The 22,813-nt window shown below is 44.1% G+C and overlaps 1 protein-coding gene across 3 annotated transcripts; it reads left to right on the top strand.

The window, feature by feature from the left end:
* Positions 1-8,424: 8,424 nt before the first annotated feature.
* On the top strand, positions 8,425-14,237 carry mpx (myeloid-specific peroxidase). 3 transcript variants are annotated; one of them, XM_067398144.1, is made up of 16 exons: positions 8,425-8,493; positions 8,827-8,886; positions 9,277-9,370; positions 9,463-9,638; positions 9,740-9,872; positions 9,958-10,087; positions 10,194-10,400; positions 10,503-10,860; positions 10,986-11,146; positions 11,243-11,501; positions 11,602-11,772; positions 11,912-12,149; positions 12,536-12,732; positions 12,951-12,988; positions 13,367-13,420; positions 13,639-13,803. In XM_067398144.1, the coding sequence occupies exons 2-16, from the start codon at positions 8,829-8,831 to the stop codon at positions 13,651-13,653; spliced, it is 2,289 nt and encodes a 762-aa protein (XP_067254245.1). In that variant the 5' UTR covers positions 8,425-8,493; positions 8,827-8,828; the 3' UTR covers positions 13,654-13,803. The 3 variants fall into 3 exon arrangements, with proteins under 3 accessions (XP_067254245.1, XP_067254243.1, XP_067254244.1); XM_067398142.1 differs by lacking the exon at positions 12,951-12,988 and having other exon boundaries at positions 13,639-14,237; XM_067398143.1 differs by lacking the exon at positions 12,951-12,988 and having other exon boundaries at positions 8,436-8,493; positions 9,280-9,370; positions 13,639-14,237.
* The last annotated feature ends 8,576 nt before the right edge of the window (positions 14,238-22,813 follow it).

Raw genomic sequence — 22,813 nt, 5'->3', positions numbered from 1 at the left:
ACTGAAGAAAGGAGGAGTTGGGGATGGAGGAGGGTAATTAGCTCCTGAGAAATGCAATAGCTGCTAGTAATACTGAGGAGCTTATATATGAATGCTGTTATAGGCATTCCTATAGGTAGACGTAAGTCATCTGGGAGTCAGCTGATGTGACTGACTTGACTGACGTGACCTGCCAGAACTGACGCTAACGCTGGATTTGAAGTGTCAGCAAGATCTGGCATGGAAAATCTGCTTTGACACCCACTGACTCATCTTACCCCACTCTCCCTTCCTACCAAATATAAGCACAGAAAGAGAAATGCTTGAGAGAAAACGTACTCGGTTACTAACGTAACCTCGGTTCCCTGAGATACGGAACGAATACTGCGTATGGGGAAAAGTCTCCCTTTTTCCCCGTCACTGAAGCCTTTTTCAATAACGCAGTGTAACTGCATCGTCATTGGTTCACTCATAGACAAGTCGTTGAACCAATGACGGTGCGGCATAGCTGCACGACCTATGGCGAGAGAGCGCACAAACTTTCCCACCGAAATGGGCGGGGCAAAGGGCTATATAAGCAGGCGTTTCGCCATAGGATTTCAGGCCAATCGACTGAAGCGACGACACTGAAGCCGCAGCCTCGTGGCACGGCAAGTAACGCAGTACTCGTTCCGTATCCCAGGGAACCGAGGTTACGTTAGTAACCGAGTACGTTCCCTTTCGATACTTCACTCGTACTGCGTATGGGGAACGAATTCAACCGTGCCGTGCCACGGCAGGGAACGACATAACTTGTTCTGGACACCGAAGGGGGACCGAGAGAACAAGTAGGAAGGCAAAGCCGTCGTAACCCTTGTTACACTACAAGGAGGAGATAACTCCTGATCGGTGAAAGATGGAATTCGAAGAGGCCATCTAGTTACACCGAGAGGACCCGGGCTTGCAAGGCCAGAACGTCCAGATGATAAAATCTGATAAAAGTGGACGGCGAGGACCAGCCGGCCGCCTCACAGATGTCTTTAATGGAAACTCCATTAGACCAAGCCCAGGAGGAAGCCATTCCTCTAGTGGAATGAGCCCTAACTCCTAAGGGGCATTGAATGTCCAAGGAGGAGTAACAGAGATTAATCGCGTCGACTATCCAACGCGAGAGACGTTGTTTTGAGACCGAGGACCCCTTGGTGCGGCCACCAAAACAGACAAAGAGCTGATCCAACTGCCTGAAAGGCTGCGATCGCTCTACATAGGTCCTCAATGCCCTGACAGGGCAGAGTAACTCCAGCTCCTGTTCATCCGTGGAGGGAGGAAGAGCAGAGAGCGAAATGACCTGAGCTCTAAACAGAGTAGAGAGCACTTTGGGAACGTAGCCATGTCTAGGTTTCAGCACGACTTTAGAGTCATTAGGCCCAAATTCGAGGCACGCAGGGCTCACAGAGAGGGCCTGCAAGTCGCCAACGCGCTTGACAGATGCTAGTGCAAGTAGCAGAGCGGTTTTTAGGGTTAACGGCCTGAGGTCAGCTGAACTCAGCGGCTCAAAGGGGATACCCTTGAGAGCCCTAAGGACCAAGGAAAGGTCCCAAGTGGGAACAGTAAGGGGACGAGAAGGATTTAACCGCCTAGAACCCCTTAGGAAACGAACCACAAGGCTGTTTCGACCCACTGACTGGCCAGCGATAGGAGCATGAAACGCTGAGATGGCTGCTACGTATACCTTGAGCGTTGAGGGGGCGCGCCCCAGATCCAAACGCTCCTGTAAGAAGGACAGTATCGGAGATACGTCACATTCTACGGGGTCTATGTTGCGTGTGGAACACCAATCAACAAAGACCGACCATTTCTGTGAGTAGAGGCGTCTCGTGGACGGGGCTCTCGCCTGAGATATGGTCTGTAGTACGTCCCTGGGAAGGTTAGTCGGCTCCCATCGAGGGACCAGAGATGTAGAGCCCAGAGCTCTGGCTGTGGGTGCCAGATTGTTTTGTTCGCCTGAGAGAGGAGGTCCCGTCTCAGGGGAATGGGCCATGGGGCTCTCGTGGAGAGGCTGAACAGCTCTGATGACCAAGTCTGGCTCCTCCAAAGCGGGGCCACTAGGAGGACTCTGTGTCTGTCTTCCCCTGAGGCCGCCATCCTTTTTGGGGACCAGACTTGCTTTCTGAAGGGGGAACTATTTCTATAGCCCCTTTCTTCAGTAAGGTCATGACCTCGGCCCGGAGGACAGGGGCGTCGTCCGGGTTCACCAAGGTTTGAAGCACCCCTCCAAAGCGAGGGGGCCGTCGTGCAAATTGGAGCGAGTAGCCCTGCTTTATGATCCCGAGGATCCAACTTGACTCGTCGGGGATGGCCTGCCAGGCCTCGGCCCGAGTGACAAGGGGTTGAATGATGTCGGGTGATAGGCCGCTGGGAAGGGAGCCGTGCACCGGAGGAGGTGGAAGAGGAAATTTGCTCTCTTTTTGAGGAAGTAAAATAGTGTTCGCCGTGAAAATGGCATTTTGTTTGGGCGCAACAAGAGTGGGCCCAGCTACAACACAGAGCATTTCTCCAACGCCCGGATTTAAACGAGGCGGAGGGGAGACTGCACGAGGGAGCTTTCGGGGTGGTCCGGTCGTAACGAGACATTCCCCGACCCTCTTCCTTCCTGCTTTTGGATCAGGACGTCTTCGGAGTCACCGGGTCCAGCACAATCTTGGGCCGGGGTTCCTGGCGTCTCGGGAAGGAGGATTGGCGCTTAGCAGGGCGAGGGCGCTGACGATGCTCCTTAGGCGGTGCTGCTTGAGAGGCGGATGGTGCAGGCTTGGTCTGCTGAGCCGGCGCAGTCCTGGGGCGCTTGGGCAGAAAGTGTCTCATGGTCCAGAAAGGCCGTCTTATCCAGGTCCTTAATTTCCGTGAGGTTGAGCCAAAGATGGCGCTCAAGCACAACCAGGCTGGCCATGGAACGCCCGATGGCCTGGGCAGTGGCCTTCGTGGCCCGCAGGGCTAGATCGGTGGCGCTGCGGAGATCCTTGAAGGCAGGTGCATAAGTGCCGGACTCGTCCAAGGAGCGGAGGAGTTTGGCCTGGAACACCTGGAAGATCGCCATGGTGTGAAGCGCCGAAGCAGCTTGGCCAGCAGAGGTGTAGGCCCTTCCAGCCAGTGTAGAGGTGGTTCTGCAGGGCTTGGAAGGTAGGGCTCTCTTAGTTTTCCACCCCACAGCCGCGGGAGGACAAAGGTGAGCTGCCACCGCTTCATCCAGGGGCGGCAAGTACTCATAGCCCTTTTCTTCTGTGCCGCCGACAGCAGTGAGGGCAGAACGGTGCGTTCTGTGGAGGTGGGCGGAGTATGGAGCGCGCCACGACTTTGTAAGCTCCTCGTGCACCTAAGGAAAAAACGGAGTGGAACGCTGGCGAGGGGCTTGGCGGCGGCCTGGCAGGAACCACTCATCCAGGCGGCCGCGTGAAGGCTCCTCCGGCGGGGCCCAGTCGAGGTCTAACTCTTCCACTGCTCTGGATAGGATGCGGAAGAGCTCAGCATCCATACCCTGGCCGTGTTCAATGGGCTCCAGAGGAGGCGGGGGAGCCGGTTCGTCCGGCTCGCCAGCCCATCCTTCCGCTTCAGAAGCCGCAAGAGACATGGAGTCGTCGGGCTCTTCGTCAGATCCTCCAAACGAGACGAGGTCGTTCGCATCTGCAGAGGGACGCTGCTCTGGTCGGGAGAACAGGACGGGAGACTGTTCTCTAGTGGGAGAAGGCGAGGCACGCGGGGGCTGGGCCGGCGTGAGCTCGCACGACTCCGGGCGCTGAGTCGCTCTACCCCGCTGTCTTTTCCTGGCCGGCTCGCGGGAGGAAGGAGACGGGAGGGCGCGGGCGGCGAGATCGCCTTCAGTGAAGAATGCGACCCGCGAGCGCAGAGAACCGAGGCTCATGCTCTCGCAGTGCGGGCATGAGGCTCCAGCGAGCGCGCCGTCGGCGTGGGACTTGCCCAGGCACGCGACGCACTCGCTGTGTCCGTCGTCATCGTGCAGAGGGGCTCTGCACGTGCCACAGGAGTGAGTGGCGCAGCATTTGCAGCAACGCCGCCGCCGTTATAACGGCGATTGGGGGGGCTCTTTTAGAGCGGCGAGGGCCGCGGAAGCTCTTTTAGAGCGGTAGAACCGCTGTAGGAACGCTCTTTTAGAACGGCAGTAAGCCACGGGAGAAACCCTCAAAGGCGCACCGGATGGAGGCAGGAGACACGCTGAGAAGGCGGGCGGAAGCGGGAGCGGGAGGCGGGCGTCTCGAGGACGGTGCTCGGGGCGGCAGTCAGCGAGGGCGCCAGAGCTGTCTCCGACCGGCGAGTTCAGCTGGGTCCGCTGCGGGGCCTCTTCAGAAGGCGGCGGGAGCTTCTTGAAGGCGGCGAGCTTCCTCAGGCTTCAGGCGGAGATCAGCGAAGAGATGCGTTGTCGTCGCTGAAGGAGAAAGGACTGAAATCCTATGGCGAAACGCCTGCTTATATAGCCCTTTGCCCCGCCCATTTCGGAGGGAAAGTTTGTGCGCTCTCTCGCCATAGGTCGCGCAGCTATGCGGCGCCGTCATTGGTTCAACGACTTGTCTATGAGTGAACCAATGACGATGCAGTTACACTGCGTTATTGAAAAAGGCTTCAGTGACGGGGGAAAAGGGAGACTTTTCCCCATACGCAGTACGAGTGAAGTATCGAAAGGGAACCATATAACCACATACATGGGCTGATGCAATGCAACGGTCAGCACTGGAGTGCATGCAGAAAAAAAGAAGAAGAATTTTTTTTTTTCTGTTAACCCAGTACTGTAACCCAGTAACTCAAAGTGTTAAAAGCTCAAATGGTGGGTCATGGCATTAAATTGGTCCGCAGATCTGCTCTGACAGGATCACAGATATCAGCAAAAACATAAGATAATAAAATGCAACTATGCAGATAATCATTTAGCTATGATAATAAATAGGCTTATTGCCTTCTGAAAAGATGGAAACACTTTCCATATCTTTTGTTGTTGCCATCAAGGGCTGTGTGTCTCCACTGTTTTTCATAACATAAATTAATAAATTTCAATAAATTAATTTAAGGGCTTCTGTTTATGATAGATATGTGACCCTGGACCACAAAACCAGTCATAAGTCACACAGATATATTTGTAGCAATAGCCAACAATATGGGTCAAAATTATCGATTTTTCTTTTATGCCAAAAATCATTAGGTTATAAAGATCATGTTCCATGAAGAAATTTTCTACCATAAATATATATATAAAAAATATTTTTGTTAACTTTAAAGGCAATTTTCTCAATATTTTGATTTTTTTTTTTAACCCTCAGATTCCAGATTTTCAAATAGTTGTATCTCAGCCAAATATTGTCCTATCCTTATTTATTCAGCTTTCAGATGACGTATAAATCTCAATTTCAAAAAATGTACCCTTATGACTGGTTTTGTGGTCCAGGGTCACATATTTGTTGTATTGTGTCAGGTTGTCATCTGATGAAGTCAGACAAGGACCAGACAGGACAATTTCAATAATTTCCAAAAGTCTGTTTAGTCACTTCCATCATCATATGACATCATTAGTAAACGTCTTTAATAATCCACTTCAAAGGCAAGCCAAGCAGGCAGGCAAACCAAACACAACCTCTAACATAGACATGACCAGGCGACCAGGAACTGAAAAGACTGCAACTTATATACAAAGCAAATGAGGGTATTGATGATTAACACCCGTGCAGATTAAACTAATCTCTATGGCAACTAAAGAGAGGAACAAAGGAACATGTGACTGAAAATAACCTAAAAGTCCATGAAAACAGAAACTAACTGAACATAACTGTGACTTTCATATACTTTGTTTAAGCAATAAAAAACACATATTGAGATTTTTTTTACTGTACCTTATCTGTGTCACTTCATGAACTAAAACATCTAGGTTCATCTATTTATTTTATCTGATAAAATAGATCAAATCACATAACCTCAGGTATATTAAATGAGAAACGTCTAATTTTTTACAAAGCTTTAATAATGTCAAAGGTTTTGTTTAAATGTTAAATTGTAGGTTTTAATTGACTGATGTGAGAAGTAACTACTTGAGAAACATGAGAGTCTCAGAATGGATTGACTATGTGACAGTTGGTAGTTCATCTAATAGTAATGTCTCTGTTGAAAATTTTGTCTTGAGGTTTGCCTTCACTTAGCCAACAAAGTGAAGTTCCTCTAGTAAGTTCCTCTATGCTTTCAACATGAGAAATTTTTTTCAAGACCAAAAATGAAAGAAAAAAGAATCAGTTGTTCTTCAAATATGCAGGTGTTTACTTTTAGTGGTAAAATATGCAATTAAAATGACATGAAATCAAACTTGATATGACTGCAATCATGAAAGAGTTTTATGGAAGTCGAAGTGTTGAAAAACATAAATGAAAATGGACAGACTTTTCATTTATGTTTTTATGTATCATGATTGTGCCCAATAAAATGTAAGGCATTGGACAACAACCAAGTGACCTGATAACACCTGATAAATGAAGTCTAAAGGTTTAAGGCTAAAATTAAATGTCTTGTTACTAGTATGCTTTCCATGAAATATTCTGTAATCAGGGAAACATTTAGAAATGCTTTAAAACAGCTTCATAATCAGACTCTGATTCACTGCATCATGCTTTGATGCCATAAACTCTATGACATCTGCAGTGCTGGTAAAAAAAAAAAAAAAAAAAAAAAGTTAGTCCCAACAGTGATAAATATAGAGTTGGAGAAGGAAATGATTCTTTCCATTGAGAACTTCCTGGCAGTCAGAGATTATAGGTCACGTCTGTAAAACAATTTCATCTATTGTTCGGCTGTCGCACAGTCGCGATTTATTGATTTACTTAATGTAAGAAAAATAAAAGAAACATGATGACAGTATTATACACTAACAGTCAAAACTTTCAACACACCTGATTGAATTTATGTTTCTCAAGATCTTAAAAACTTTCTCTAAAAGTCCTGTTGTGCTTAAATGCTTAAAATTAGCTTTGTGGACAATATGAATGTGATTTTTAAAGCAACTAATTATTACTAATATTATTATTATTATAGATGAACTGGAATGGATAATGAAAGAAAAGCAGCCACAAGTGTCCATCATACATTCTTTCAACATTGTTTAAAAAACAGGAAGTTGTTTGAGAGAATGTCCATAGCTGAAATCAGCCTTGAAGCAGATAGAATATAGTTTTATTTTGTTTGGCATTTTCGTCACTACATAGTCCCCACACTTCCATTTTCAAAAGTCCACTTTAGACATTCTGTACTGACTATAAACTTTTCATTTTTTTATAAACTCTCATTAGAGTATTAGTAGACTGTTAGGTTAGGGTTTTGTGTTCAAGTAAGTAGAATAATTTAACATGTTGCATATTTACTTATAGTCAGTAGAATGTCTGTTGGGGACCATCGAAATAAAGTGTTTGCAGATATTAAGCAGTCTACTAATACTCTAATGACTGCTAGTGCAACTGTTAAACAGTTGCAAAGTTACTTATAGTCAGTATAGAATGTCTAAAGTGGACTATCGAAATAAAGTGTTACCAATATTTCTTTCTTTTTTTTTTTTTTTAATGACCATGTTTTAAAATGTGGTAAATAGACATAATAAAGAATGAGTCAGTCTGAGTCAGTGTTTCCACACTTTTGGCTAGTAGTGTAATCTGAATGTACTGTACACTGAAATAAATGACATCAAAACACAGACAACTTACAATTTAAAAACATTTTATCTTGTGGTGAATCTTGTAGATATTCATATAAAATCTAAAAAAATTATATCATGCTTTAACCAGGAAATTTTATTCTAAAAAATAGTAAAAATGTATTAAATATATATATATATATATACATATATAATAATCACATAATTTAGATAGCTTATAATATTACATAGTATATATGCAGTAATATTAAGTATTAAAGGGACAGTTCACTCATCATTTCCTCACTCTCATGTCGACCCAAACCTGTATGACATTCTTTCTTTTGCTGAACACAAAAGAAGATATTTTGAAGAATATTGGTCACCAAACAACATAGACCTGCATTGGACAAAAAAAAAAAAAAATCACTGAAACATTTGTCAAAATATTTTCTTATATCTTTTATGTTACACAAAAGACAGGCATATAGGTTTGGAATGACATGAGTGTGAGTAAATGATGACAAAATTTTCAGTTTTTGGTGAACTATGCCTTTAAATATTTTGTGTCAGTATTAAGAAGCTACAAACAGAAATCTGCAACTATTGTCCTTGCATTCCTGTAATGTAGAATTATGAAGAGGAAATACGTGTCACACTGTCACCTCATAAATCAATAAATCAAACTACATATTTGGTAAAAGCATTTGCTGAGAAAAGGAAGAAGGAAGTAAACCTGTTACTCCCACAGTGATGCTTAAAAGACTGAGGATGGGGGACCATATAAAAGCACGTCTGCTCCATCCAGTCAGTACAACACACTCAGTCTTGAGTCCAGAACCAGAGAGCCTGAGACCTGTCACCAGGTGAGAAATGCAAAGTTTCTCTTTAAATGACTTGTTTATACATTTTATTGCACTTTTAAAATGCAAATCAGAGTAAATAATTGTAACATTTAATAGACTTCATATTCTAAACTGTTTTTTAAATTGTCAATTGTGATTTTTTTCAGTACAAGAACAAATTATGTCAGTATTAACTTATTGACTGCAAAAAACTACAGTATAAAAATAGCATTTTTAAAAGTTGTTTTTTTTTTCATCTTAAATGTAGAGGAATTTATCTTCAGAATTTTGAAATGCATAAAACAATGCAACATAATGTCTTTTACATGGCCACTCTCCCAATTTGTGTTTTAGAGATGAATCTTCTCACCTTTCTTTTTGTATTGGGGTGCTGTTGTGCCCTTTCACTGGGTGGTAAGTTTACCAATAAATCATGCCATCAAAAATTAAATAGATGATGATTAACCATATAAAATCAAATCATATCACACCTGTTTTTCTGTTGCAAGAAATTCAGTATTGTGCTCTTCAGTCATTTAAGCTACAACTGGTGTGATATCCGTCTTCCAGATTAAATTTCATGTACATTTATATATCACACAAACATGTCACTTACTGTGCATTGCTGCATTTTGTTGCATTTGTAAAGAAAAATCAGGAATTGTATTAAATATCTATAGACTGAGTGAAGTTTTTTCATCTACCATAAAAAAATTATAATCAAATTTACAGGTTTCACTTAATTTAGTCATTATTCACATTTCTAGGGCCATATCATGATGTAATACCCTTTTCTTTTTTTAGCAGAAGAAGAGAGCCCTGGGAGACGTTTCATTCTAGATTCAGTTGAGGAAGCAAAGAAAATAGTAGATGCTGCTTACAAGTATTCTCGTGATGAGTGAGTAAAGTTTCTAAGAATTTTACTCAGTATTACTGTGCCATCATCCCAGTCATGGATTTATTTATTTTTATAAATCTCCTCACTTCCAGGAGTTTAGCAAGGGTGCGCAAAGATGTCATCAAGCCTTCCGACAAGTTACGTCTGCTGAAACAGCCAGCTCGAAAGACACGAGAGGCTGTGAGAGCCGCAGACTACATGGCGCAAACTCTCAGACTGATCAGTGAGAAAGCCCATCATGCACACAAGAGGTCAATCAATGCTACAGGTATGAGGACAAAAAACTTTGAAAAACTTGCAAAGCTCAGATAAGATTTATCACTGACTGATGTTCCATGCTAAAAACTGTCATTATGTGTTTTCCCCTAGACCTGCTCACTCTAGAAGAGCTTTACACGATTACACGTCTGACAGGCTGTGCGGCTCAAGTTTTGCCCCCTTCTTGTAGGACAACACCCCACATAAACAAGTATCGAACTGCCACCAGTGTCTGCAACAACAGGTCTGTCTTTCCCTCCTTATTCAGATTAGTCTTATTCAAAGGCTCAGTGTTTGCCTAGCTAAACAACTAAATTTATAATTCCCAGGAGGAACCCACTTTTTGGTGCATCCAACACCCCTTTTGCCCACTGGTTGCCTGCTCGCTATGAGGATAGCATCTCCCAGCCCAAAGGGTGGGATCCCAACAAATTGCACAATGGTGCAGTGCTGCCCCTGGTATGATACAGATGATTATGAATAGTTTACTGAAGTCTACCTGACAATCAAGTAGGTCACCAATTAGTTAATAATGTCTGAATTCTGTCTTCCTCATTGATTCCAGGTCAGACTGGTTTCCAATCGTATTCTAAGTACTGCAGATGCTGACGTAGAGAGTGATCGTGACTTTACCTTCATGCTTACCATCTTTGGGCAATGGGTTGACCATGATCTGACTTTTACACCCACCTCACCCAGCATTAGGTCCTTCAGCAGTGGCCTCAACTGTGATGAGAGCTGTGAGCGCTCTGAACCCTGCTTCCCTATTCTGGTCAGTCAAAGACTGTCCTTCTGTCAAAGATTGTCTCACTCTTGTTGTTGTATAATAACTTTCTTCTATGCTGCTTTTAATGTAAAAAAAAAAAAAAAACAGGCCCCTCCGGGAGATCAACGCCTGCGTCCTGGCACGTGTCTCCCTTTCTTCCGTTCGTCACCGGCCTGTGGTTCTGGGAACACTGCTTATCTCTTTGGTGGGGTGTCCAACGTTCGGGAACAGATCAATGCTCTAACAGCTTTCCTAGATGCTGGACAGGTTTATGGAGCAGAGGATGGGCTAGCAAAGGAACTACGAGACCTGACCAATGATGGGGGTCTTCTACGTGTCAACAATCAGTTCCAGGACAATGGACGAGAGCATCTGCCCTTCACCAATGTAGAAAGCCAAATGTGTGCCACACGTAGGAAAACCCTCAATGACACCACCCTAACAGAGGTGCCTTGCTTCATTGCAGGTCAGTAACTTTTTCTTCATATGTAATTATTGGGCATAGTCATCATTGGTAAATCCAACATCTAAAATGTATGGTATTTGCAAAACTCCATGTGGCAAATGTTAATGAACTCTTGATGTGTGTAGGGGATGTTCGTGTTGATGAGAACATTGCTCTTACCTCATTACACGCACTTTTCATGAGGGAGCACAATAGATTGGCTCGGGCCCTCCATGTACTCAATCCTACCTGGAGTAGTGAAACCCTTTATCAAGAGGCAAGAAAAATTGTGGGTGCCTACAACCAGGTAAAGACACTCAATAAAAATGCATTAACAAAAGCACAAGCAATTACATGTGGGGTACAACATATATTCATGATCAACCTCTACTTTCTCTTTTAGATCTTGGTGATTAAGGAATACTTGCTGATAATTGTGGGCCCTGATGCTTACATTAGACACCTTGGACCATATCCAGGTTACAATGAAAATGTGGACCCTTCTATTGCAAATGTCTTTGCCACTGCAGCTTTCCGTTTTGCCCACCTGGCCATCCAACCCATCATTCCACGTCTTGATGAAAATTACCAGAACCATCCTCAATTTCCAAGTGTGCCCCTCTATGAAGCCTTCTTCTCGCCATGGAGGGTGATATTCGAGGGTGAGTTTGTGAGGCTTGTTTCAGCACACCTAGTCCTAAATCTGCTACAACTGTCTTCTTTCAGTCTTCTTATTTTATTTCTGCTTTTATTTTTGCTTAGGGGGCATTGATCCTCTGCTACGTGGATTGATTGGTCGGCCAGCAAAACTGAATACGCAGGAACACATGATGGTGGATGCTCTTAGAGAGAGACTGTTTGCCTTTACAAAACACATTGCTTTGGACTTGGCCGCCCTCAATATGCAAAGAAGCCGTGACCATGCAATACCAGGTAAATATTCTGGATTCATACACAACATGCACACCAAGCCTTGGAACCCATTAAACCAAACAATGTGAAGCTAACTCAGCTTCATGCTCCATTTTTTGAGAGAAGACTAATCAGTTATTCATCTGTTGTTCCTCATAAGGCTATAATGATTGGCGTCGGTTCTGTGGACTGTCCGCCCCTCAGAATGTGCAAGAATTGGCTGTGGTGATGAACAACACTGAATTGGCTCGCAGGCTGATTGAGCTTTATGGTACCCCTGAGAACATAGACATTTGGTTGGGAGGCGTGGCTGAGCCTTTTGTTCGTGGTGGTCGTGTCGGTGCAGTTTTTGCCTGCCTTATATCTACACAGTTCCAGCACATTCGCCAGGGAGATAGGTAAAGATCTCTGTGTATTTAGTCCAGGGGTGTCCAATCCCTCTCCTGGAGGACCACTATCCTCCTCCAAACTTAATAAACACATCTGAACCCGCTAATCAGGCCCTTCGTTTCAAAAAACGGCTCCCTAGCTTCCTAGGTCGTGAATCAGTATATCATGTAAATGAATGTGGCCGACTCCCTGATCAGTCCCCTGACTACTGAACTAGGGAGCTGATTGAGATACACGCATGGTCTTCAGGAAACTTCCAGGTAAATGCACTGTGGCAGGTTGGAACCAAACTCTGCAGGACATTAGCCCTCCAGGAGCAGGATTGGACAACCCTGATTTATGAGACTAGTATGTGTTTGAGAGGTGTTAATGCCAAATGGCACGGTGTGTTCAGGTTATGGTGGGAGAACAAAGGAGTGTTTACCAACCAACAAAAGGCATCACTGGCCTCTGTGTCGCTGGCCCGCATCATCTGCGACAACACTGGAATTGGCAGAGTTCCCCGTGATCCTTTCCGCTTCACCAGTTCAGCCAGTTACGTTAACTGTGGGGATATCCCTGCCTTAGACCTCAACCCTTGGATCGAAACCGGTAAGGCACCATAGTATAAGAGCTCTTAAATGCTTACGTGCTATTTGCTCATACATAAATCTTCTTCCTCTGACTGCAAATTTCTGCCTAAGCTTCTACCTTTTTATGTGCTTGTAGAGTACCTAATTTATGACAGTATAGTATTGAAGACATTTTATAAACTGTTTGCATGGTCACCATGGTTTAGTTTACCTGTGATTTGGTATTTGGCCTTCCAGGTGACGATGGCATCAACATTACAGACATTGGAAATGAGGTTTGACAAGTGTTTGTTTTCTCCTAATTGCAAGCAAAAACAATGAGTGATGTTGTCCACACAATCTATTATTTAGCTTAAAAAGACAATTCACTGTAAAATCTCTAAACTGGACAACTTGAGTAGTTTCTTCTTTGCTGTTCACTGGACTGGTGCAGTGACATAAATTAATGCATTTGGATGTCACAACTGTCATTCAGTATTTCATGACTGCATCTGAACTGCAATCTGTAAGCTGTTTAGTCCTTCTTTCTACCTTTTGCATGCTTCAAGGAAGTTTGCTTGGGTTAGTGGCCTCTTTCGCATTTAAAACTGTGATTTAATGCAAACAGTTAGACTTATAGTACAAACATATAACATCTATGAATTAACCCTCAGATACAGAGTCCTTTCAAGGACCTCCAGGACCCAGAGGACCTCCAGGGGAACCTGGTAATAACATACATCAAACATGCCCTCTTAATATTCCTTCAATGAAGCTGCCAACCTTGCTGATTTTTTTTTTTGTATTATGAAGCCAGCCAGATAACAGAACTAACTAACAGAGACAAGACTACAACTAATGCAAATTTAAAATAAAAAAGATATTTAGTATGTTATCAATATCACAAAGATTTTTGATCATTTTCTCTAATTTTTCATTTTTCCAGGTCCACGAGGTGTAGCAGGCCCGCCTGGACCTCCAGGACCACCCATTAATACCACAGGACAACATTCTGCCTTCATTGCTTCTGTTGGCACGACCCTTTCTCCCTCTTCTCGAGTGATTGTGTTCAGTCAGGTCCTTTACAATGGACAGAACCATTATAACCAAAGTTCGGGTTTGTTTGTCTGCCAGATACCTGGTGTATATGAATTCCAGTTCTCAGTCACTGGAAATCGGATTTTGGGCACTGTGACCTTAAAGAAAAATGATGTTGTACAGCTAACTCCAGAAATAATAATCATTAGTACACGATCATTAGCTGAAGGGAAGGTGATTTTGAACCTACAGAGTGGAGACCGTGTGTGGATAGAGGCTTCTCGGGGTGCTAATGGTATAGGCAGGTCCAGCTATTTCTCTGGCCATATTCTTTTCCCTGTTTGAGACTATTACTTATAATGCATTACTATTTTCCTATCATGTAGCTGTTGTTTTTATTTATTTTAAAAGCAGTTGTGTATAAATGCACATATCCTGTGGATGAGAATAACCAAAAGCCTATAAAATGCAAATTGTAAATCTGCTACTTTTCATTGTCTTTTAAAACACTGATTTATTTCTTACTGTGGTTTCTAAAGTAAAGTTGGTTCTGTTGTTGATTTATTAATAAGATGACTATGACTATGATAGCTATGCAAAACTAAGGGTTCAGTTATATTTAATGTTTGGATTTTGAATTGTTTAAAGCTGATTTAGTATTGTAACCACTCAGGCACTGACTTATTTCTTTTATGCACTGTATGATAATGTTATTTTTGGTTTTGTTGTCAAATTGCAACAAAAATATTCTGTAGTCCATTCTGTGACAGTTACATTTGTGTATGCTTTAAGTAAAGTGAAATAAACAAATAATAGGCTAATAATAATAAAAACCCTTTAGGTCCTATTTCAATTCATTTATCGGGCTTGTTCTACAACATAGTGTGAATGAAGGGCGTGCACATATGGATCCCGAGAATAGTTTTTATTTAAATTTGACCCGTGACATCAATTCTCAATTAAGCGTTTAGGCTACCCGACAATTTATTATTAATAATTCTGCGAGCCGCACGAGTCACGACATCCCTGTAACAGCCACCACAACGCTCTGCGGAGAGGCATCTACGTCTCCCGGACCGTGACAGCGAGGTAACGATCATGTTTGTCCTAAACTTCGGCACGGTTTGTCAATGCTGTGAAACTAAACCACTATTCTCAATTCAGCCAGCTTAGCCATCAATTAAAGGCAGGGTAGGCAAAAAATGTATAAAAAAACTTTTTTTCAAAATTTGTTTAAACTTTATTTATATATCAATACATAATTAAAATGTAAATACTCTGAAAAAGAAAGTATAAAAATTGAGTGTCTGTAGACCTCTCATGACTGTTTTAAAGACAGCTCATTATTTCCATTCACTCCACCCCCTCCCTTCTGGGCTCCTTCCAAAGCCACGCCCCCAAAACGCATGAACGCGCGACTCCGACCACTGAGCTGGAAGACGCATTATTTACCTGAGACGAGTGGAGAGGAAGGAGCACAGTGCATGTAGTGACATCATGTCAGAATCACATGTAATAAAAATAACTTTATAATTATGAAGATAAACAAACAAGATGTATTTTAGTACTCACTATCAAGCTAGCATATTGATATTGGTAAAGTTTAAAATATATATTTTTTGATTAGCTAACGAGCTAGTTATCTATAAGGCAAAGCTAAAAACAGGTTGCATGATACACGTTTTTCCATTACCATCATTTACACTGTGATGAAGATGAATTTTGTGTAAGATTCATAACATATACGTTGTTCTACAGATAAACAGAGTAACATACACTCAAATATCAGCTCACAACTGCATTGCAGACACAAAATAATAACACACACATACAACAAAGTGTGTACAACGCACAGATACAAGATAAAGACATCAGTAAACATAGGTAGAGAATATAAAAACAAAACCAAGGCGGAAAAAAACGTGCAGGTAAACTTACAGGTGAACATGGTAAAAGAGTTAGACAGAGGGTAAATATAGTACTAAGAAAAGTTCCTAGATGCGGAGTAACGTTAGGCCTACTATCTGTTAAACATGTATAGTTATCTAAAGCAAAATTATGCACAATTCAACACTACAGCTATCATCTTGAGCTAGGCCTATAGATTATTTATCGCCTCTACTACGGCTCGCTGAGTAATGTTACGTTAGCTATATTACGCAGCTACATGTGCTAATGACACATGCTTCATGAAAAAATAAACAAAAAAATATGTATGATCAAAATACAAAAAGAAAGATTTACCTGTCCAGCAGAAATAAAGCCATCAAGGAGTCACCTTTCAGCCCCTTGAGTTCCCTCAGTTGAGAGGGAGTAAAATCTTTGCGTGGCAGGGGGAGCTGCCACTGGACCTGCCCCGGTTATGCGCGCCTGCCTCGGGACCTTCCGTGGTTATATGCGCCTGCCTCGGGACCTGCCACTGTTATATGATGCATATATGATAAATGCCGATTGATGCATGCGTGCAAACTGTGCACAATCCTGCTCTCAGTTCTCGCCATCGCTGGAAAACCACGCCGATATTAACTCGCGTTTTATTTCTTTGTTTATCCAAAGACTTTTTGTTCATTGCCTTTTCTTGTACTGTTACTGTCTTCCTTTTTTTGCCTGGTTTGCCTTTACTAACTGCATAGGCCGGTACTGTGAATTTTGCTTGCTGTTTCCCTACCATTGTTTTGGTATCCCTAGGATCCATGCCTCTTGAATTCCCCAAATCAAACGTGTGCGCGCAAGTGGGCAGGTCATGTGTGTCAGAAGGGTGGTTGCCATGGTTGCGAGAGAGTGACAGTCGCCTAAGCCAATCCTATGTTTCGTCCCGGATGGAAATAATGAGCTGTGTTTAATACAGATTAAACGGTCTAGAGTCACTCGATTTTTATACTCTTTTTATCAGAGTTCTTACATTTTAATTATGCATGGATATATATAGAAAGTTTAAACAAATTTGGAACAAAAATTTTTGCCTACCCTGCCTTTAAGCTATAAAAACAAGCAAGCTGGTCTGATTGACTTAAAATAGCGTAGTGCAAGGTCGGAAATGCCATCAAAATGAACAAAATGCCCCCCTAAATTCAAGATATGGATGGCCCTTGTATGAGTTATTGCAGGCTGTGTTTATAGGCTAGCTAGTTAAGCAATATCACATGAGAGTGCAATTTTTTTCTCGAATATCAGCAGGATTACAAATGTGATAGCCTATTCGCATAGGCCTACAGAGTAAACAATAAATTGATTAACTTATATGAATTGACAGTTTTTAGACACAACGTTGAAAGTTTCAACTGTTTTTGCTCTATTTTGTCAAAGAAACGATAGTTCCAAACAGAGCACAAACGTCTCCCAGCAACACAAGGTGTTTTGTTTTTTTGTGTTTTTGAACGAATCAGGTGAATGACCCATTCATAAAGTCATTGGACACTTTCATGAACGAATCCGTTGAATATTCTGTGATTCACTTTACTTGTCGCCACCTATTGGAGGTTTTAGTATAATTTCATTTTCCCCAACATTTCATATTTCCATATTCAAACTGTTTATAACATTAAACTCATAAGGCATTGGCTAATTGCAGTGTAAATAGTTTTTGTTAAATGGCAAGTTTTTTTTATTTTTTTATAAAGATTTAAGGTTTTGTTGATACAGCCCTAGTGTATAGTGTTAAATAGTGCAATGAATTAAAAGATGTTTAAGAATATGCAACTTTACTCTTTATAAATAATTATACAATTATTTTTTATAATTAAAAAAATTGTCTGTCCTGTTTACTATAGGCTATAAAAAGTTCCAAAATAAGTTTAGACTTTTTGACACAAAATTATCAATAATCAAAGCTGTTCATTACACTCAGCAGTTATTCCATTATTCAGTAGATTAACTGTTACTGCAACGGAGATTGCAGCGGCTTTAGTATGCACATATCTTAAGTTAAGACCTAAGATAGAAATTTTCTGTAATATGCATCTCTGCTAACCTGGTTTGACTTTGTGCGATGTGAACGGCACGGGGAAGCATTTCTTTACAAATGTTAACCACAGAAAACTCACTTACACCATCAACTCAACAGGGTTGCAACATCACAAGGAAAAAAAGGTTGTGAACATAACCACATACCCACAAGTTGTGACTTGATATTAAGAAACTGATCACTGGATGCAAAAAAGCATTTCTTTAGTTATGCTCTTGTTGCTAATTCAAAACTTTTTTTTTTTTTTTAAATAGTGGCTTTAAAATTCACATTTGAAAAATGACTGTGTAATCAGTGCTGGGTATTACCAAAGTCCCTTTAAGACTTTGGTATTACTTACAAATTGTAATCATTTATTGATTCCAAATTACATGACAAAAATTGTAATTAGTAACGTAATCCATTACGTTACACATTTAAGATAATGTAATCTAGACTACTTTTTGATTAATTTTAGATTACTTTTTACCAAACTTATTTATCACATTGATTTGAGTAGGATAATCTTGTACCATATTGATGTAAAAACATAGAAAGAAAAATAAAATATATTCCATTCTTTATCAAGAACATGAAGAGTGTTAAATATTACATCAGACTGGGGTTCGTGAAGGAACTGCAGGGGGGGTTCATGAGTTTAATGAAAGGTTAGGTAATTAAATCATAAAAAATAAAAAATAAAAACATTTAAATTATTTAAAAATAAAAAGCAATCAAAATTAAACACTTACTAAAAAAGATAAAAATATATATTTTATTTGGCATGTCGACCATTAACTGACATCAGAGAACCGTGAACATGATTTTATCATTGTTTAATTTTATTATTGGCCTAACTTATTCATTTAAAATCTCAGGAGATTCAGCTGACAAAAAAAGCAATCTCTGCATTTCATGTTAATTTTTAATGTGTCTGAAAGACAAAAGCCTTTCAAAGACACTAATACATGGTTAAATGACTTAGTGAGTGATAATTCAAATAATAATTAATGTGTTCGTCAGGAGCTGATTAGATGCAATTCCACAAACCTGGAAGAACTTCTGAACTTATACAGTGGTGCTCAGAGTAAATGAGTACACTCCCTTTGAAAAGTAACATTTTAAACAATATCTCAATGAACACTAAAACAATTTCCAAAATGTTGACTAGACTTTGCGTGGTTTAATATAACATCTGTTTGACTTATAACATGAAAGTAAGGATAATAACAAATTAACTTAGAGAACAAAATTTTAATTTTTCCTCAAATTAGGGTGATGCAAAAATGAGTACCCCCCACTGAAAGTCTCTGAAGCTGTAACGAAGCGGGAGTCATGATAAGATCCATGTGCAAGCTTTTATTAAAGTAGAGTGGTCGTACAGGCAGGGTCAAAACAGGAACAAACAGGAACAGTAAGGAACAGGCAGAATCGTAGTCAGGGTACAGGCAGTAGATCGAGGCAGGCGGATATCATACACAGAACGCTATACCAGGCAAGGGTCAGGACAGGCAGCAACGGGTCAAGAAACAGGAACAGGCAGCAACGGTAACAGACAGGAATATAAACGCTCGGAGATGATACACTGGGTAATCAAGACTTCGCGATTGGATGGTGTGAGTGAGAGTCCTTTTATAGTCCAGGTAACAAGCTGCAGCTGGGTGTAGTGATTAGTGAGGAGTGTGTGCATGGCTGTATGTGGCGACAGGTGATTGGTGTAGAGTGAACATGTGACTGGCAGGGAGGATTGTGGGAAGTGTAGTCCGGGAACTGACAGGAGCAGACTGTGATCATGACATAATGCCCCCCCTCCCGGAAGGCGCGTCCTCGCGACGTAAACGGAACAGCTAGGGAGGGGGGGTGGGTGCATTGGGGACTGGTATGCAGATATGAACAGGGTCCCTAATGCAGGTTCCAGGAACTCGGCCACCATGGAGGGTCAGGTGCCACGGCCAGCCACGGCGGGTCAGGTGCCACGGGCAGCCACGGCGGGTCAGGTGCCACGGGCAGCCACGGCGGGTCAGGTGGGTCGGGCAGCCACGGCGAGACAAAGTCCGTGAATGAACACGGCGGGTCAGAGTTCATTAACGGCCAAAATAGTTCAAAGGCCGATGACGGCAGTGGCCGAGCAGGGTCCCCATCCACAAGCTTCCCACCCCTAGGTATACTGCCCCCCCCAAAAAGTTCTTGGGGAAATCCACAGAGGCCCTGGCGGGTTCATGGGCAAGGAGTTCGGGCGGCGCCGGCAGAGCAAGGCGTTCGGGCGGCGCCGGCAAGGCAAGAAGCTCGGGCGGCGCCGGCAAGGCAAGGAGCACGGGCGGCGCCGGCAGGGCAAGGAGCACGGGCGGCGCCGGCAGGGCAAGGAGCACGGGCGGCGCCGGCAGGGCAAGGAGCACGGGCGGCGCCGGCAGGGCAAGGAGCACAGGCGGCGCCGGCAGGGCAAGGAGCACAGGCGGCGCCGGCAGGGCAAGGAGCACAGGCGGCGCCGGCAGGGCAAGGAGCACAGGCGGCGCCGGCAGGGCAAGGAGCACAGGCGGCGCCGGCAGGGCAAGGAGCACAGGCGGCGCCGGCAGGGCAAGGAGCACAGGCGGCGCCGGCAGGGCAAGGAGCACAGGTGGCGCAGGCAGGGCAAGGAGCAAAGATGGCGCCGGCAGGGGCGGAGCAGGAGAGACCTCTGGAGTGGTCTCCAGGCCCACAGCGGCCTCTTGAAGGGCGTCCGCATCTTGAGGAGAGGAGGATGCCTTTCTCCTCCTCCTCCTCCTCCTTTTCTGAGGGTGAGGCGTTGGTTCACTGGTTGGAGTGGGTTCTGGAGCGAACTCAGTGGCTGGAACTTCCCCTGCATCCTTACGCACCGCAGGGGCGGCCATCTTGCCCGTGGGCACTGGCAAAGCAGCCATCTTGTCCATCGCGTTCAGGGCGCTTGAGTTCATAGCAACCGGCAAACTTGAGAGCATTGCAAGAGTTGAACTTGAGAGCGTAGAAACCGACGAACTTGAGTGCGAAGCGGCCACCGGGCTTGAGAGCGAAGCGGCCGGCTGACTTGAGAGTTTCGGAATGCCAGCTGCTCGTGCTGTAGTCAGTGGAGGATCATTCGTGCTGGATCGCAATCCTCTCCGCTCTCGGGCAGGACCAGCGACGTGACGTGACTCTGGGCGATCAGCGGAGACGTGACGTGACTCTGGGCGATCAGCGGAGACGTGACGTGACTCTGGGCGATCAGCGGAGACGTGACGTGACTCTGGGCGATCAGCGGAGACGTGACGTGACTCTGGGCGATCAGCGGAGACGTGACGTGACTCTGGGCGATCAGCGGAGACGTGACGTGACTCTGGGCGATCAGCGGAGACGTGACGTGACTCTGGGCGATCAGCGGAGACGTGACGTGACTCTGGGCGATCAGCGGAGACGTGACGTGACTCTGGGCGATCAGCGGAGACGTGACGTGACTCTGGGCGATCAGCGGAGACGTGACGTGACTCTGGGCGATCAGCGGAGACGTGACGTGACTCTGGGCGATCAGCGGAGACGTGACGTGACTCTGGGCGATCAGCGGAGACGTGACGTGACTCTGGGCGATCAGCGGAGACGTGACGTGACTCTGGGCGATCAGCGGAGACGTGACGTGACTCTGGGCGATCAGCGGAGACGTGACGTGACTCTGGGCGATCAGCGGAGACGTGACGTGACTCTGGGCGATCAGCGGAGACGTTGACGTGACTCTGGGCGATCAGCGGAGACGTTGACGTGACTCTGGGCGATCAGCGGAGACGTTGACGTGACTCTGGGCGATCAGCGGAGACGTTGACGTGACTCTGGGCGATCAGCGGAGACGTTGACTGGTGTTGCTGTTATGGGAGCCGCCATCTTGTGAGTGTCCTTTAGTGCGGCAGCCATTACATGATTAAGCGAGGTGTCACATTCCTCCGCGACACCCACAGTAAACAGAGAGCCAACAGTCAGTAAAGCATAGTCTATGAAGCTACTAAGTGACAAATGCGGTCCCTCTCGTCTTAATGTATTCTGGAGAGGCTGGTTGACGCCATCACAAAAAAAGTCAATCAGTGCACAGTCCGGAAGATCAGAGAGGTAAGCAATGTCTAGATATTCCTGCACATATTCCTCTAACGAACGTGTGCCCTGCGTACTCCACAATAACAAATGAGCAATGTCCATACCGTGCAAATGCTCTCCGGGAAAGCTGCTGGATTGTGGTGGCGGCGAAATCTTCTGTAACGAAGCGGGAGTCATGATAAGATCCATGAGCAAGCTTTTATTAAAGTAGAGTGGTCATACAGGCAGGGTCAAAACAGGAACAAACAGGAACAGTAAGGAACACGCAGAATCGTAGTCAGGGTACAGGCAGTAGATCGAGGCAGGCGGATATCATACACAGAACGCTATACCAGGCAAGGGTCAGGACAGGCAGCAACGGGTCAAGCAACGGGAACAGGCAGCAACGGGAACAGACAGCAACGGGAACAGACAGCAACGGGAACAGACAGCAACGGGAACAGACAGCAACGGGAACAGACAGCAACGGGAACAGACAGCAACGGGAACAGACAGCAACGGGAACAGACAGCAACGGGAACAGACAGCAACGGGAACAGACAGCAACGGGAACAGACAGCAACGGGAACAGACAGCAACGGGAACAGACAGCAACGGGAACAGACAGGCAGACAGGAATATAAACGCTCTGAGATGATACACTGGGTAATCAAGACTTTGCGATTGGATGGTGTGAGTGAGAGTCCTTTTATAGTCCAGGTAACAAGCTGCAGCTGGGTGTAGTGATTAGTGAGGAGTGTGTGCATGGCTGTATGTGGCGACAGGTGATTGGTGTAGAGTGAACATGTGACTGGCAGGGAGGATTGTGGGAAGTGTAGTCCGGGAACTGACAGGAGCAGACTGTGATCATGACAGAAGCAAAGCTAAATTTTAGACTACAAATGTCAAATTTAACAAGAATTCAACCACAGGTGAGTGTAATTATTCATTACACAGGTGTCTATAAAAGGGTGTTAAAAAACCCTTCCCATTTCATGCTGTCAGCAATGGCACCACATGGAAGAGAAATGTCACAAGACCTGAAAAAGAAATAATTCAGTAGTCAGTAGTACACCAGAAAGGTGAAGGC

This window comes from Chanodichthys erythropterus, chromosome 10 (assembly GCF_024489055.1).
Source record: "Chanodichthys erythropterus isolate Z2021 chromosome 10, ASM2448905v1, whole genome shotgun sequence".
Classification (NCBI taxonomy): Eukaryota; Metazoa; Chordata; class Actinopteri; order Cypriniformes; family Xenocyprididae; genus Chanodichthys; species Chanodichthys erythropterus.
This window is presented reverse-complemented; position numbering and strand designations above follow the sequence as displayed.

Coding starts and splice junctions, on each gene's coding strand:
- mpx (XM_067398142.1), top strand. CDS start 8,829: ATGAATCTTCTCACCTTTCTTTTTGTATTGGGGTGCTGTTGTGCCCTT. Junction 11,147..11,242: donor TTGTGGGTGCCTACAACCAG/GTAAAGACACTC, acceptor TTTCTCTTTTAG/ATCTTGGTGATTAAGGAATA. Junction 11,773..11,911: donor CCGTGACCATGCAATACCAG/GTAAATATTCTG, acceptor GTTCCTCATAAG/GCTATAATGATTGGCGTCGG.